The sequence below is a fragment of the Arachis stenosperma genome, chromosome 3 (assembly GCF_014773155.1).
Source record: "Arachis stenosperma cultivar V10309 chromosome 3, arast.V10309.gnm1.PFL2, whole genome shotgun sequence".
NCBI classification, from domain to species: Eukaryota; Viridiplantae; Streptophyta; class Magnoliopsida; order Fabales; family Fabaceae; genus Arachis; species Arachis stenosperma.
Genome location: NC_080379.1, coordinates 332,786 through 349,186, shown reverse-complemented (window position 1 = coordinate 349,186; position 16,401 = coordinate 332,786). Strand labels below are relative to the sequence as shown.

The 16,401-nt window shown below is 33.0% G+C and overlaps 3 protein-coding genes across 6 annotated transcripts; 1 reads left to right on the top strand and 2 right to left on the bottom strand.

Moving 5' to 3' along the window:
- Positions 1–758: 758 nt before the first annotated feature.
- Positions 759–3,754, bottom strand: LOC130969917 (uncharacterized). 2 transcript variants are annotated; one of them, XM_057895837.1, is made up of 5 exons: positions 3,448–3,754; positions 2,634–2,893; positions 2,276–2,386; positions 1,575–1,655; positions 759–1,032 (listed from the first exon to the last, which is right to left on the bottom strand). In XM_057895837.1, exons 1-5 carry the CDS (start codon positions 3,455–3,457, stop codon positions 958–960), a joined length of 537 nt encoding a protein of 178 aa, XP_057751820.1. In that variant the 5' UTR covers positions 3,458–3,754; the 3' UTR covers positions 759–957. The 2 variants fall into 2 exon arrangements, with proteins under 2 accessions (XP_057751820.1, XP_057751821.1); XM_057895838.1 differs by having other exon boundaries at positions 2,634–3,030; positions 3,448–3,752.
- A 1,421-nt stretch (positions 3,755–5,175) lies between these two features.
- On the bottom strand, positions 5,176–6,608 carry LOC130970189 (uncharacterized). 2 transcript variants are annotated; one of them, XM_057896181.1, is made up of 3 exons: positions 6,461–6,608; positions 5,583–5,739; positions 5,176–5,436 (listed from the first exon to the last, which is right to left on the bottom strand). In XM_057896181.1, the coding sequence occupies exons 2-3, from the start codon at positions 5,736–5,738 to the stop codon at positions 5,389–5,391; spliced, it is 204 nt and encodes a 67-aa protein (XP_057752164.1). In that variant the 5' UTR covers position 5,739; positions 6,461–6,608; the 3' UTR covers positions 5,176–5,388. The 2 variants fall into 2 exon arrangements, with proteins under 2 accessions (XP_057752164.1, XP_057752163.1); XM_057896180.1 differs by having other exon boundaries at positions 6,453–6,576.
- Positions 6,609–10,737: 4,129 nt separating this feature from the next.
- Positions 10,738–15,370, top strand: LOC130970861 (histone deacetylase 9). 2 transcript variants are annotated; one of them, XM_057897065.1, is made up of 14 exons: positions 10,738–10,964; positions 11,248–11,360; positions 11,491–11,608; positions 12,132–12,206; positions 12,302–12,521; positions 12,937–13,000; positions 13,166–13,258; positions 13,333–13,441; positions 13,595–13,644; positions 13,726–13,816; positions 13,938–14,008; positions 14,210–14,308; positions 14,746–14,812; positions 14,898–15,370. In XM_057897065.1, exons 1-14 carry the CDS (start codon positions 10,928–10,930, stop codon positions 14,978–14,980), a joined length of 1,290 nt encoding a protein of 429 aa, XP_057753048.1. In that variant the 5' UTR covers positions 10,738–10,927; the 3' UTR covers positions 14,981–15,370. The 2 variants fall into 2 exon arrangements, with proteins under 2 accessions (XP_057753048.1, XP_057753049.1); XM_057897066.1 differs by having other exon boundaries at positions 10,835–10,964; positions 11,562–11,608.
- Positions 15,371–16,401: the final 1,031 nt, after the last annotated feature.

Genomic DNA, 16,401 nt, shown 5'->3' with positions numbered 1-16,401 from the left:
GTTTCGGGTCTGGGCCTGTTTTGGCCTGGATCCTCTGACCAAAAAAAAAAACAAAAACAAAAGTTGGATTGGTTCAGTAGTCAATTCACTACTCTGCTTAAACAAGTAGGGGGGGAGTTCCAATATGCAACTTATTAGGAGATATACTCTTATCTAACCAGAAAAGCAAAGCAGAATGTCCTAAAACTAAACTAGTTTAGCTACTGTTCGGATAACTTCAAATGTTAATTTCGTGGCAAATTTTTTTCTTTCGATATGTTAAAATGAATTTCTAAAGTATAAACGAAGATAAAATGAACTTTGTAAATGGTGTCTTCTAAAGAGTTCAATTGTTTTCCAAACTTGTATTTTACAGCTAATCCTTCGACTTGTCCAAGTTGAAAAGAATGTTTGAACATTGGAAAGTAGTATGTTTCTTTCTCAAAGATGTTTTGTTAACTGCAGGGGAAATACTTTTTAAATATTCAAAGTAAAGTATTATATTCCATTTTGACATTTATTCCATTATTCTTAAATTTTGGTATAAACCCTGTTTCAACATTTAAATTCTCACTTTTAAATGATATAAACATCATTGTAAACACAAAGTATTATAAGTTAGGTGTAACTTTTTCAAGGATATCACAACTGTCTCAATATTTACAATAGTAATATTGTATTGCTGACACTAATTAGGTAAGTTGAATGGATGGATTAGTTTAATTGCATCTTTCTAGTGTTCAATTTGTATTTGATGACAGAATCAGCACACCTCATAATAAAACGACAAGAACTTTTTGCAGCAATTCAGAATTCAAGAGTCTAATTTCACACATTTTCATGGACAATATTTCCTAATTTTTTGTCAGCAAAATAACAAACGAAATCACAAAATATGGCACATTGAAGGAGTAAAAATAATGATTCTAGTCAAAAGCACACTGAAGTAAATACAAAAAGGTTATATTCATTAGCATCTCAATGGAGGCTATCTACGTTTTTGCTTAGCTCTTCAAGCTTCTTCATCCTCAACTTCTCACTTTCGGTCACCAGCTGAAAGGAATAAAGGAAAAAGAAAAAAAAATGAGAATGTAACTTGCTTAGTTAGATCAAATTATATGTAGAAAATTATCCTGTTTTCTTTTATTTAGTAACGGTTAGAATTCAGATATACTAAATAATTCTAATTGATCCTAATTATATTCTAACAATGACCATTATAAAAGTGTATAATATCAAATAAATAATTAATAAAAAATAAAAATAATTAATAATAAAAAAAGAGAGTTCAATTCAACAAAAATAATAAGAATTTCATAAATAATATAATAACATGTATAAAGGATAAATTTAGTAAAAAGTAAACAAAGATAGAGTATTAATGGCTAAAAGTCCGTTGGTGAAACACAGAAGCTCAAAATTGTAACTTCTTGTAAACATGGTTTTGAAAGCAAAATCACTTCTGCGTTCATGAATAAAAAATTTGCCAAAACCAAAAATTGAAATTTTAAAAAGGGCTAAACGTGCTTCTTCTTTTGTAATGCATTTGCCAAATACACCCTATAATAGTAGAAAATATAAATAGAAGTTCTAACCTCCATCAATTTTGTAACTAGTTGAGTCTTTTCTCTGTTTTTCTCATTGAAAGCTTCAAGGGCATCCTTGTATTCTCTCTCCTGTGACCCCAAAAAATATTCAAAAGGAAAAGAGTAAACAAATAAATTAAGAGTTTCATTGTTATACAAAAGTGTAACAAGGTTTTTTACATTATTATTATTATTCAATTAAATTAAACAATTTTACTAGTAGAATAATATACATAATGGTATAGTCATAATGAATAATGATGGTAAAGAAGCTTGCTTGCATGGAGATTTTGGAATCTCCCACTGAACCAATTCTATCATTTTCTACGTGGATATTTGAACACAATTATTATGAATTATCACCATAACCACTGAAATAATCATGTTCATTTGCCTCCCAATTGATAAGACAAGATGGGGCCAAGAAAGCAACATGAGGCCACTTGAATAAAGCAGCAAAATATGGTCAATTTGATTAAACTCTATACCCAATGCTTAAGTGGTTTTGTATTAAAAGCTGTGTAACTATTGTTATGTGGATCACTTTGCCTCCTTGAACCAAATCCTATGGCTTAAGTAAAGATTTTTAGAAAAAAGTAGCAAACATTAAGAACTTGTTCGGTAACTTTCATAAAATATAACATATTTAGAAATTATGTCTTTTTGTAATTTGTTTGAAAATGTAGTAGAACAACATTAAGCTATGTCACCTTTTTTTGGCAGGTCTGACCCAGTGGCTTTAATTCTTTGTTAATAATGTCTATCCTTTTGCGAATTACTGCAACATCTTTCCTCAATGGATCTGTGAGAGATTCAAGCTCCTGAAACAATGATGATATGCAGTTTCTGAAGCAGTTACTGCTTTAACATTGATGAAACAGACCTTGTTCCATTTTAGAAACACTTGTTTGTACTTGTTTCAGAACAACCACATGGCACAACACTTTGCCTTTTAATTAAACATGTTCTATCACACACACTAATATGCATAATTTCAAACTAAGCAAACACACAAACACAAAATTAAGAGCAAAACTAACTAAAGAATGCATGTATCAAAGGACTTACTTCTCTAATCTCAGCCAAGCGCTTTGTTTCTTCTTCAACTTTTCCCAGATAAGTATGAACCTTATCCCTCACCTCCATTTTCTTCCTTTCAATCTCTTCTTCCTTGGCTCGAAACATTGCCAAGGCTGATCTCGACATCTCCTCTTCCCTGTCATCCCCTGTTGGACTCTGGCTAGAGTTGATCATCCCCGAGTTCCTAGCTCGCTGCTGCGCATTCAGTGGCTGCTGTTCATAAGACTGTTTTGGTGTTGATGCCATTGCTGCACCACAAAGCCACAGCACTCACTCCTTTCCCTCTTCTTTCTTCTTTCTCTTTTCTTTGGAATAATAACTCTCTTTCTCTTTGCCTTATGTGTGCTTATAAGCAACACTTGCTTTTAAGGCTATGCTTATTTTACTAACAAAACCATAGAATAAGCCCAAACAAATGGAAAGTGCCTAGTGACAAAACTATGTTATGAATAGTTAATTAACACTGAATTTAAATTTCTCTGCCAACTTTACTCAAAAATAGCACCATCAAAATTCTAGTATAGAGTTTAAATGGGTTTTATACATTGAAATTGAAAGTATAAACAATGTTAAATCTTTGCCTAGACTTTATTACCATTTTGTTTTATTTATTTAACTGAAGACTTAGTGAAGAATAATCTTGATGAGCATTCTTTGGTTAGGTAGCTATTTTCTTAAGTTGGTATATTGGCTAATTCAGCTAACTACTGCTTCCACAATGGTATCTATAGTTTTTATGTATGGACCAGAACTTTTTGCCAAAGACACATGAGTACATGACATATATGTATAGTTATATTACCTGCCACCATGCCTTAGTCCAGCTAATCAGATCCTATGGTTGACATAAATATGGCAATTGCTTATTGTTTTTGTTTAGTTGGAAATACAGTATAAATATAGGTGAATTTGTTTGAAAGTTTTCGAAAGGAATATTGTAATTATAATACATAAGGTGTTGTTTTCTTTAAGATAGAAAGGTGCTTGGAGAAGAAGTTTTGGTTGAGGAGTGGACAGAAAGAGTAGAGACTTAGAAAACAAGATAGAGTAGGAGAATTGGCAGCACCTAGCTTGCTAGCTAATGAGGTTGCCTTTATGACAAATCATTGATTGCCCATATGCCTGCATTTTTTTTAGAACACAGTTTTTGATACCCTTCACAGCTTGGCTATGCAAGAAAGGAACCTCCAACTTGTGTTCCAAATTATTGGTCTTTTGCATTGTTGGACCAACCATTATTGACTCCACAATGAGCATAGGTGTGACAACACAAAAAGGGTTATCACTTATCACAGAATCAAATTCAATTTTAAAATTCTATTTACATTGTGATTAATTTTGAATACTTTTGTCAGAGTATTAATTCATGATTGAATATTGTATAGTGTTATTTTTTATACACTGACAATCTATAAAAATCAAATTCATTTACATGTGTTGCCCTCTTATTGATTTTTGCTTGAAGAAAAGCATTTGGGGTTGTTTAACATTAATTTTAACAAGTTTTCATAACCGTAATGATTTTAAGTAGGGACAAAGACAACACATGAAAATGTATGAGTTAGCAACGATTTTCCAAACTGACATACCATCCGTTTTGGTTACTAACTGGTAATCAGCAATCACCATAGGTTCATGTTGGAGAATGTATACTAATAATTAGTATCTTTGAGCTAATGATACACTTGAATACTTGTATTTAGCAGGAAAGAAAAAGATTAATCTAGTTTTGCCAATCATAGTGCGTCTATTCAAAGATCAGCAAAGGTATGCTCATTGTGGAATTGAATATTATACGCCAAAAAGATTAGTGTTTTGCAGCTGAGTGGTTGCAGGTGTTGACTGTCAAGCATCACCAACCACTGGAGGTAGAGAGTACGTTGTACTAATGTCATTTCTACTCTCAGCCGCTCATATCAACAACACCATTAAGAGAATTAATGCATTTGTCAACTATAAACGAGAACGTAATCTATTCAGCTGTCAAATAACACATTCCAGTTCTCCATAAATATTCCAAATCAACAGGTAAAATGGGTCCAACTGAAGCAAATAAATACACCATATTATAAAGGGGACAACTAGGGAGGCTTTGACCTTAGCGTTAATTAGGAGCAGGTGCGTTGCTGACCAAAATAAATTGACCTTAGTAATATTCAGATTTATATTGTCTGCATGCAAATTTTTTACTGTATTTGGAAGATTCGAAGCATTACCAGACCAATAAACTAATTTACTTCCGAATGACTAATTTGAAGTACTGAATTTCATGATTATAACGATGTGAAAATAAATGCAACTGCTTTGGAAATCCAAAGTGCACTTGGATTCGTCATCTTATTACCACTGCGATTGCTTTAATCCTAGACATGCTAGATTTGCCAGCCCATTGTCACCATTGTACATTAGAGCTTTGGAACCAAAACTGTTCTATCCACCACACCAACGGCAAATGCAAAATGGAAATGTTTAGGTAGTAATAACATGAGCAGATCATGACAGAACTAGTATTAACCCAGAATCCAAAAAATTGTAATCTGAATAATCAATTGATTATATCAAACAAAGAGAAACATTTTCATTTGAGTTATAAACCTTTAATAGTGATCAGAGTATGCAACTAAGCAATTTATTAAGAGAACAATCATGAATGCAAAGAAAATCACTGGTCCATTTTGACCAAAAAATTCTTTAAAAGTTTGTGAGGCAAAACACCCCACTTCCTCAATCATAATTTGCAAAGTCATGCTTTCTTCCCAATTCCATGTGACATATTATAGATCCCTCGTCCCTGAAAAGTTTAGTCATAGAACAATGTCTATTAATAATCTTGCAACAAACAAAATACAGAGTTAAAGCAACACAAACAACTTCAACTCTGGACAAATCAGACTGATAAATATGATATGGTGAATTCTGGTCGCAAAGCAAACTTACAATCATGAAAATTGAAGTTCCTGCCAGAAAAAGCGGTATTGCAACAGATGTAATCTTATCATATGATCCTTTCAAGTGTGTGTACTTGTGAACACTCTGGTAATATTTTTGCTGCTCGAAAAGCTTTTCACGTGGTCTAAATGGTGCTTCCGACATCCTGCACAAGGCGAATGTTTACGTCAACTACACGTAAACAAAAGGGGCAGAACAAAGAAGAAAACATGGCACCATGAAATGGAGTGGAACAACATAAAATTCATATCATGATCTGAAAATGTCACCCTCCCTACCAAACAAAGAATAAAATTTTCAATCACTCTCCATGTGTCTCATAACCATAACAGAATCTAGAAACGCTTACAATAATGCCCTAATAAGAGGAATATAACAAATTGGGGATAAAACAAACATGACAAAATAAATACAATAAATGTATAAACGAGGAGGCATATTTTGATGATATTGAGCTACAAAATGATCCACCATAATCGATGATTTCCATGAACAAAAGAGGGCATTTCAAAATGAACAATACAACAACAAACGTAAGTTCATTAACCTAGCCCCAATCTCATGTAACATCCAAGGAGTCAAATTGCATAGGGAAAATAACAACTTTACTTAATAATTCAGCAAAACACAGCACAAATGAATGCCCCAAAGAAAAACCAGATCATAATCAAATACAGAACAATGTTTTGACAATGAATCAATGTACTAAAATGGGGGAAAGCAAACGTTTTAGATGCAAGGGATGGATACAAATTAAAATAAAATCGAATAAAAACAGAGATTCGGGATAGAAAATATTAGACTAATTTAATTATATATTTTAATATTGAGAAAGCAATGAGATCTGGAATAGGTTACATGCTTACTCTGAGTGAAGGCAAGGTGTGATTAGGGATTGAGATTGATGCAGAGAAAATGGAGGAGAAACAACTTCAAAATGCGGGAGGGTTGAGAGAAGTGAACAAGTGGAACTTTTTTATTGTAGTGGCTCCGTTGATGATTCTGCTATAATCCTATTGACCCGATCCGAACATGAATTATTAATTTACTTTTTATTTTTCTAAATACGAAAAAGAACATTTTTTATTATTTTAACAACTTATTAGGAGTGAGGATAAATTTATCCAATTTTTGCAAAATTGATTGAAAAAGTATAGGGTACCAATATATTATCTGATAATTTATTGTTAACAATAATTAATTATTATATTTTAAATATATATATAAAGAAATACATCTAAAAAATATATCTATAAAAATATTTCTATTAAACACGATTATAAAAAAATATTTTTATTAAACACATTCATAAAAATACTTTCATTAAATAGAGTTATAAATAAGAGTTATTATGTGGATTAGCAATGTAATAGGGTTATAATCGAGACCCAATTAGAAATTAATTTTGTTACAAAAAGAAAAGCAATATATCACAAAGAAATTGGATAGTGGTGGGATATGTGGCTAATTTTTTTTATATATATAGAAAAAATATTGATACTTTTGTTGAAAATAGAATTATTTAGTGTAATTTTATGTGGGTAGATTTTGTAGATGGAGAATTAACATGTAAAATGCGTATTACAACATGTAAGATGCGTGTTAGATACATGTCATCAGTGTTATTAGAATTGGACTGACCCACCAAGTCGGATCAACAACCGTTACCAATAACAAAGCCGGTTTGGCATGAACTAGTTGACCGAACATGAAAGAGAATTGGCAAGATCCGGTTTGAACCAGCCGAATTTGACAAAAATTGGCAAACCGTTGGATTTGAGAAAATCTGGACCGATTTCGAACTTTTTTCCCCTTTCAAGTGAAACGACGTCATTTTCATTATTAAAAAAAATGAAAGCCTAAAAGCCTGAAACCCTAACTCGATTCCCAATTCCCACACATAAAGTCCCAAACTCCAAACGACTGAGACTAAGAGAAACTTGTTCAGGTTCAACCCTTCTTGTACCACTCGACAGTCTCGACCACAACTAGCTCCACCTCCACCGAATGGTGCGACATTGTCGACTACTGCTGCTCAGAGTCGTCGTCTCAATGGTCCCAGTGTAGCTCGACTCGTCGCCTCCTGTCCTGTGCCACTGTATGTCTGTTGTCGTCCTCTTTTTGCTGGTTCGGTTGTCCAATCATCCTTGTTGTTGGCGTTGGCGTCGTGCTTCTTCTCTGGTCTCCCTCTTCCTTGCCAGCGGTGCATTAGCCATAAGGTATGCAATTTTTTTAAGTTATTCAATTTTTAAAATTTTCAATAATTTAGTACTTCTGTTAGAATTAATTGATTACTGATGTTGATTATCTATGTTGACTATATTTAGTTGATTATAAGTTTATAACTTGTTGATTTCTGTTAAATTTTTATTCTATGTGTTTTATTTATGTGACACCGGGTTAATCAGTTGAACCAATAACCCACCGGTTGAATTAGCGACCTAGATTTGATCACCGGTTCGTTTCTAACAACTATACGTGTCATCATTTTGGCAACATGTAGGCTGTGTTCGACACATGTCATCATCCTAACAAAACACAAGATGCGTGTTGGACAACTTTTTTGCACTTCCACAATACTATAATACACTTCAAATATCAATATTAAACCAAAACACTATTTTTATCTCCATGTTAAAAATAGGGGCAAAGTATTAAATTGGTCCCCTATGTTTGGACATAATCTTGTTTTAAAGGTTTAAAGTGTCGTATTTGAATCCAAAAAAATTTCATTTACCTTTAATTTAGTCCCATCGTGAGGTCAAAGTTAAATAATTAACGGAATGTCTTATATGACAGCCGTACAAGAACAAGGTCGATAATCTAGAGAACAAGTACAAACTCCAAAGGTACAAAATTAATGGTAGATGCATTAATACATTTATTTATCATTCTCCTTAATTTTATAGAAAATATTTCATTTAAATTGCAAGAAAAATGATAAATAAGTGTATTGATACATCTACAATTGATTTTGGACTTTTAAAATTTATAATTATTCTTCAAATTATCAATTTTTTTTTGTTACCGTTGTCATGTAGGATATTTTATTAATTATTTAATTTTAACTTCACGGTAGAATTACATTGAAATTAAATAAAATTTTTTGAATTTAAATAAACACTTTAAATTTTAAAAACTAAAACAAAATTACATCGAAATGTAGAGAATTAATTTAATATTTTATCTTAAAAATAATTTATGGAGATATGTAAATATGTGGATTATCAATGTGACAGAATTATAAAATGCAACTTGAATTTGGCAGAAAGATTATTTGCATTTTGCAGATGAAAAAGCGCTCAAATAACAAACACGTAGCTCGTTATAGACATACAGAAGACAAGACCAACTATAATTTTACCATTTGTTTTGTTGTTTTTTTCTGAAAAAACTTACATTTTGCATGTGCTGACATATAAGTGATAACGGTTTTGGAAAACACAAATTTGTGTTTTTTTTTAGAATGACACGTGTCATGATTAGTAGAATGAGAGACTCGGTTAAAAATTAGTTTTATTATAGAAAGAAAACTAGTGTAATGCAAATATATTGAATAATAGTAAGATATGCAGATATGTGTATTTTTAGGTTTTGTTTGGATATAAGAAGGAAAAACAAAAAGAAAGAAAATAAGAGAAAAAAAAAAGTAGAGTTATTTGTATGTTGTTTGGATTAAGAGAAAATAAATAGAAAAAAAATAGAAAGAATTTATTTTTTCATCTGAATTGAAAAAAATGAAAAAAAAATCATAATAGTATAAAATTATATCAATATCCTTATCTATATTATATATAAATTATAATTTATTATTGATAAGAAATAAATATGTAATTTTATTCATATTACTACATTTTTTTTTATTTTCTTTTCATTTGTGAGGAGAAAATAATTTAGTGGGTCTCACATTATTTTTTTTTCTCTTTATTTTTTCTTCTTATCCAAACAACAAAAAAACTTACTTTTTTATTCATTTTCTCTTCTATTTTTTTTCTCTTCAAATTCCCTCCTTCCAAACAATGTATTAGTATGATAGAGCTGCAATTTGCAGGTGAAGAGTACTCACGACATATGGCTCGTTGTAGGTATGCTGGAGATAAAATATTGCTCATTCTTTTTAAAATATGACTTCTATTTAATCACATAGATCATTTTGTAGCTCCACAAATATCATGATATACAGAATATTAAGAAAAAAAAATTTATATACAAATGTCACGCCCTCATTTACATGTGATATAATCTTACTATTTTAGTATACTTTTAAATTTGTAGTACCTTTTATTATTTTTAAAAACTCCAATCTCACTCTCTTAAAATTTAACACCACTAATAGTTATTAAAAGCTCACAAAAATAAAAGAAAAAGATGACAATGATATTTATACTTAAAATTTTTAAAATTAAAAACAATTAAAATGCAACTTAAAATTTATGCAAATAAACTTATTAGAAGACAAAGCAGAAGCAACTTATAACCTGAGTTTTTCTTAAAAGAATCCTAAAAACTTAACTTGCATTTTACAAAGAATAAAATAGAATAGAAAGAACACAAAATTTAACTTATCCTTTTGGGCAACAAAACAAAAAAATGTTAGACATATATGAGTTTACGTTTTTTCACATACATATAATTATTCCATATAAATCTCTTCCAACGTGTATCACTAACATTTTTTATTGCTGATATTGAATTGATAATAATATTTGTAAAAAACAAATTATTAAAATATTAATTTTAAATGTGATATCATTTAATTTGAGATAAACTTTTTTTTTTTAATTTGTAGGAGATATAAAAATTAAACTATTTGATTTATAGAGTATAAAAATCAATCCCTCTAATTTATAAAATTGAATAGTTCGATTTTTGTTTTGAAAAAATTAAAAAATTTAAAATATAATAATTAGACATTTTAATTTATGAACTTTCTATAATTTTAAAATAAAAAAAATTATAATATTTAATTATATCACTCAACTTATTTTCATGAAAAAAAAGCCGAATTACCAAATGCTTTTGCATACCAATGAAAAAAAAAAAAAAACACTATCATTAATTCATAACCAAGTTATTTCAGTGCTGTAGTTCAAAAAGTGGGGACTATAAGTTATAGGTAAACGTAAAACGACGACGCATTATATACAGTTTTCTCCAGTTCGGTTTGTTTCAGGCTTTCAGCTCAGCAAGCGAGAGACACAACAGAACTGAAACTCTGATTTCGATAGCAATGGCGTTCGCAGCACAGTAATATTAAAAATCTATAATTCCATATAATATTGTCATTCCTCTCAAATTCATTCTTCAAAAACGCTCTCTGCAACCAGAACGACATGCGCTCCAAGGACAGAATAGCTTATTTCTACGACGGTACCATTTCCTCACTTCCCAACTCCACAAACTTATAATTCACCTGCTTCGTCTCTGCTTTTTCTTTTTATTGCTTGCCCTAATTATTGTTTGGTGGAATTGAATTCGCCAAACTTTGATTAGGATTTTTTTTTTTTGCAACGACGCGATTTTCTAATCCATCGCATGACGAAACCCTAACTTTCTCGTGTGTAGTTCCCCCCCCCCCCCCTCCCCTCTCCCAAAGACCATGTTTGGTTGTGTGTTTATAAGGAAATTGATTGCTTAAAATTTAATATTGCAGGGGATGTTGGTAGTGTTTACTTCGGGCCAAACCATCCGATGAAGCCTCACAGGCTATGCATGACTCACCATCTTGTTCTCTCATACGAACTTCACAAGAAGATGGAAATTTATGTTAGTTACATACACTTTCTGTTCAAATTTTTATATGTATTTGGGGTTATTGTTGCCATATTGTTACCTCATCTGTTCAATATTGTGTGCTTCATTGCGTAAACAATGATTTCCTCAATGTATGATGCAGCGCCCACACAAAGCATATCCTGTTGAGCTTGCCCAGTTTCATTCAGCTGACTATGTTGAGTTTTTGCACAGGATTACACCTGACACTCAGCCTTTGTTCTCCACAGAATTGGCAAAATGTATGTCTTTCCATATTAATATACTATCTAGTTCGAGTGCGTATTTATTTAATTTTTTTAATTAAACTAATGCGGGGAACAGTAAATGAGTTTCTTGTTGCTTGTTGAATTGTCTACATGAGAGAGCAGCCGCGGTAGAAGTAGTAGGTTTATTGATTTGTAGCAAGTGTTAAAAAGTCAAGTTTTAGAACTAGGCTGACATATTTGGGGATAGCCTCTTTCATATTGTTACCATTTTCTTTATTTCTCTCTTCTTTTTTATTTTATTGTTCTATCATACTACAGTGTTGCCTGATCCCTGAAGTAGACCTACATGTAGGGAAACAGCTTAGCTTTTTGTGTTGTTATTGTTGTCGTCGTCATTGTTGTTGCTGCTCTTTATTTTATACCTACCAGACTTGCAAATGAGCTTATGCCTTTGGTTTGCTGCTTTAGAGAAAAAGGGAGCGTGGCGGTGTTGTTGTTGTTGAGTGGCATATACCAAAAAAATTAACAAGTTTCGTCTATGTTATTCATCTTTCAGATAATCTTGGAGAAGACTGTCCTGTATTTGACAACTTGTTTGAATTTTGTCAGATTTATGCTGGAGGAACTATAGGTAACATGTTTGTACTAGTGATTGTCTTCATTTTTTGTTGTCCTGCCATTTTTTGTTGTATAAAAAATGATTGACAAGTTGACATCTACCTGCAGATGCTGCCCGTCGACTAAACAATCAATTGTGTGATATAGCTATAAACTGGGCAGGTGGGTTACACCATGCTAAGAAATGCGAGGCATCTGGATTTTGCTACATCAATGACTTAGTTTTAGGTATCTTGGAGCTTCTCAAACACCATGCCCGAGTTCTGTATATTGATATAGATGTCCACCATGGTGATGGTGTAGAAGAAGCCTTCTACTTCACTGACAGGTTAGCTATTTTTTGTATGTCTTTGCAAATTTGATTATTTGATAGTTATAAATGAGGATATTATTATCGAGAAATGTAAAGTTGTCAAGGCAATATTTATGTTAATTAGTGAGCCGAATTTATGTTTCTTGGTAAATACTGGCCAGCCTTCTCATGTGTTTTCTTTAAGTTTGTCTTTGGACTTTTGGACTATAGCTATAGACAATCTTTAATCTTATGATGGCTATAAATATTATACACTTATCTTTACTCTTATGTTGCCTATAGACAAGCATGTATTCATGAATCTTGATACAAGCTTCATATTATGGTCACAACTAGCACACTTCTCAATAAGCTTGGCCTTATGTGGAATGTGAATTTTCTGCTTGGGATTTCTCTATTTTTTGTTGAATGGTCGATTTTTTAATGACAGGGTGATGACTGTCAGTTTTCACAAGTATGGAGATATGTTCTTCCCAGGTACTGGTGATGCTAAGGTAATTTTCTTTACTCTCTATTTTTTGTAAGTTGTATGGTTTCAGGCACCACTTGACAGTGGCACGTTGCTAGTTGCATATTTGTTAAAATTGAATATTTTTATTCTTTGAAACATTCTGAAGCTCTATTTTTGAATGATTTGAACTGATATTACTGTATTGAAGGAAATAGGAGAAAAAGAAGGCAAGTATTATGCCATAAATGTCCCATTCAAGGATGGAATAGATGACCCTAGCTTCACTCGACTTTTCAAGACTGTAAGTCCAACTCTCTGCATTATTTCTTACTTGATTGTGTGTAATCTGAAACTCTGGAAATTTCTATGCTGTAGATTATCTCTAAAGTAGTGGAAACATATCAACCTGGTGCAATAGTTCTCCAGTGTGGAGCTGATTCACTTGCTGGAGATCGCCTGGGCTGCTTCAATCTCTCTATTGATGGTGCATATCTCCCAGTAAATTTTCTTTTCTGTTGAAAGTGTCATTGCTGTTGCCGGGTTTGTGTGTTGGCTCATCTATACAAATGCTAGTACCCATCCAATTATTTGGTGGCTTAGCTTGATTGAAAGATTAACTTTTGATGCTTCTTTACAGGTCATGCTGAGTGCGTCAGATTTGTAAAGAGATTCAATTTGCCCTTGCTGGTGGGTTTATATCATTTTATGTTTGCCTTAAATTCACTTCTTATTTTGATTCACATATACATGAGTGGACTTCTGCCACAGGTCACTGGAGGTGGGGGATACACAAAAGAAAATGTTGCTCGGTGTTGGGCTGTCGAAACTGGAGTTCTCCTAGATACGGAGCTTCCTAATGGTACACTTAATCAGCCTTATCCTGCTCTTAAATTGATACAGCTTGTAAACGTATTTATTTTAATTTATTTATTCACTGTAAAACTGTTGATATAGAGTTACCTGCTTGATCTGACATGCAGAGATCCCAGATAATGATTATATTAAATATTTTGCACCAGACTTTTCCTTGAAGATTCCTAGTGGGCACATCGTATGTGTTTTCTCAACCTTTGATAAATAGTTTAATCTGTATTTTTTCGTTGACTTTGGTTGCACTGTCTCTGTTTTGGCACATCACATTGCCAATTTACATACCAATTTAATTTGGACTTATGTGCATATGGTGTGCAGTAAAATGTTTTTTTGGTATACAACTGGTTGTTCTTATTATCTTTTGCTTTGAAATGAACAGGAAAACTTAAATAGCAAGTCATATCTCAGCACCATAAAAATGCAAGTCTTGGAAAATCTTCGTTGCATCCAACATGCGCCAAGTGTACAACTGCAGGAGGTATGTTTCCCCTGAAACAGGAACATTCATCTAGTTGAGAGCTAATTTTCTTGAAAAATATTTCATTTCTTTCTGTTGGTTGTCTTATGATTTTAGATGCAGTGTTCTTATGAATGTGGTTACAAATGAATTAATTTTTCTTGGGATTGAGGGTTAGTGTTCAAGTAATTGAAATAAATAAGTCCTTTCTTATAGGCTGTTCTAATTTATACAGTAAATATGGCTAGGCTGATTCACATTTAAATTACCTACGACACTAATCTAATACAAAGGTTTATGCATGCGTGTAAACTTGGAATATCTAGTCAATCCTTGATGTTGGAGGCACTCTTTATTTTGTTTGAATTTTTTGGTTCTCCTTACCTAAATTAGTAATATTTATTTGCTTTTTTATTTATTTATTTTTTTCAAAAATGCAAACGATTTGTGTTGCACAGGTTCCACCTGACTTCTACATTCCTGATTTTGATGAAGATGAGCAGAACCCAGATGAACGCATTGACCGTAAGCAGAAAAATATATTCCTATTCCCTCACGACTTGGTGCCAAATCATTTGTTTATTGATTTTGATAATTTATCTTTTTCCAGAACACACACAAGACAAACACATACAGCGTGATGATGAATACTATGAAGGTGACAATGATAATGATCACATGGATATTTCATGAAGATGGGCTGAGCTATGTGGTTCCCCGTTTTTTGGTAGAGTGACAACTTCACTAGACAAGGAAAATGTAATTAGATAGAAACACCCTAGCTGTATCAACGAAGCAGTATAGTTGAACTTACCCAAATCATTGATTTTCTTTTGGGTAAAGTATATTTTTTGTTCTTAAAGTTAGTTAAAAATTTTAAAAATACTCATAAATTTTATTCTGTTTCAATTTTATTCCAGAAATTTTTTATTTGCATCAAATATATTTCCAGCGACTAATTTTTCAAAAAATTTATGACTAATTCAACGATTTCACAAGAACAATCTTTAACACTAGCAAATCAAATATAATTATCATGTATTATTGTTGAATTTGTCTTAAATTAATTTAGTTGTTAAGAATATATTTGATATAAATTGAAAATTTTTGGAATAAAATTATAACGAAATGAAATTTAAGAGTATAATTGTAATGAAATATACTTTGCCTTCCCCTTACGTTGTTTGCTTTGTCTTTTGTGTATGTTCTAAAAGTTTATTAAAAGGGTTGTTTCCGTTGTTTTAGCGAAGGCCTATTTTTTGTGGAGTGGGCATGTTCCACATACGTGTATGATCCATTATGATGAGTATCAAGAATTGAACAAGTTTGGCATTCGAAAGAACTCGAGGATTATGTATCTGTTCGTTAGTCGGCTTCTGAACAGGTCGGGTGGACAGAAGATGCAAAGGTGGATAGATGAGGGTGTCTTAGTCCTGGATGCGCTGATCGAGGGTTTGCCGAGCTGGCGAGCACTTGAGTTGGTGAACGGACGAGGGGGGGTGCCACCTGCAAAGACACTCCGACGCTCAAGTCAGAAATCGTACAAGCAGGGGGAGTGATGTAGAAAGTGACGTACCTCGGGGGAAGAGCCAATCTTCCCCTTATATACATGTCAGTAGTGGGCCCCTTACGTGACAGGCCCATATTCCCAAGGACGCTGTCCTGCAGCACGTGTGCGGTCCGTACAGGAAGTGTGTCCGGGTCGGTTGTAGGGCGCGTGCCCGGGTCGGGTGTTACATGGGTCGGGTCGGCCCAAAGCTGGTTCTGGGCCGGGCCGTAACAGTGCCCCCACGCGCCAATGGTGGTCGTGGGAGCTACCAATGGCGTGTCGTCTCGTATCTCGTCTAGTCGGTTGCTCGTGGGGAGGACGTGCCCCCAAGGCGCGTCTCTTGGTTGTTCAAACAACCGTTTCATCGCCTCGTTTCCTGCGCCGGGCATTGAATGCTCATAATGGGGTGAAAAACCCCGTTTGAAAAGACCATTTTGCCCCCAGGCGTTTCGCGCTCTGGAGGCAGCTTTTAAACGAGCGGTTTGGTATTCTTCATTTTATGTACTTTTTCCGCACCCTCTATTCTCCCTTCTCCCTCCCTGCTACAAGGCTTTGCTGTGGTGCC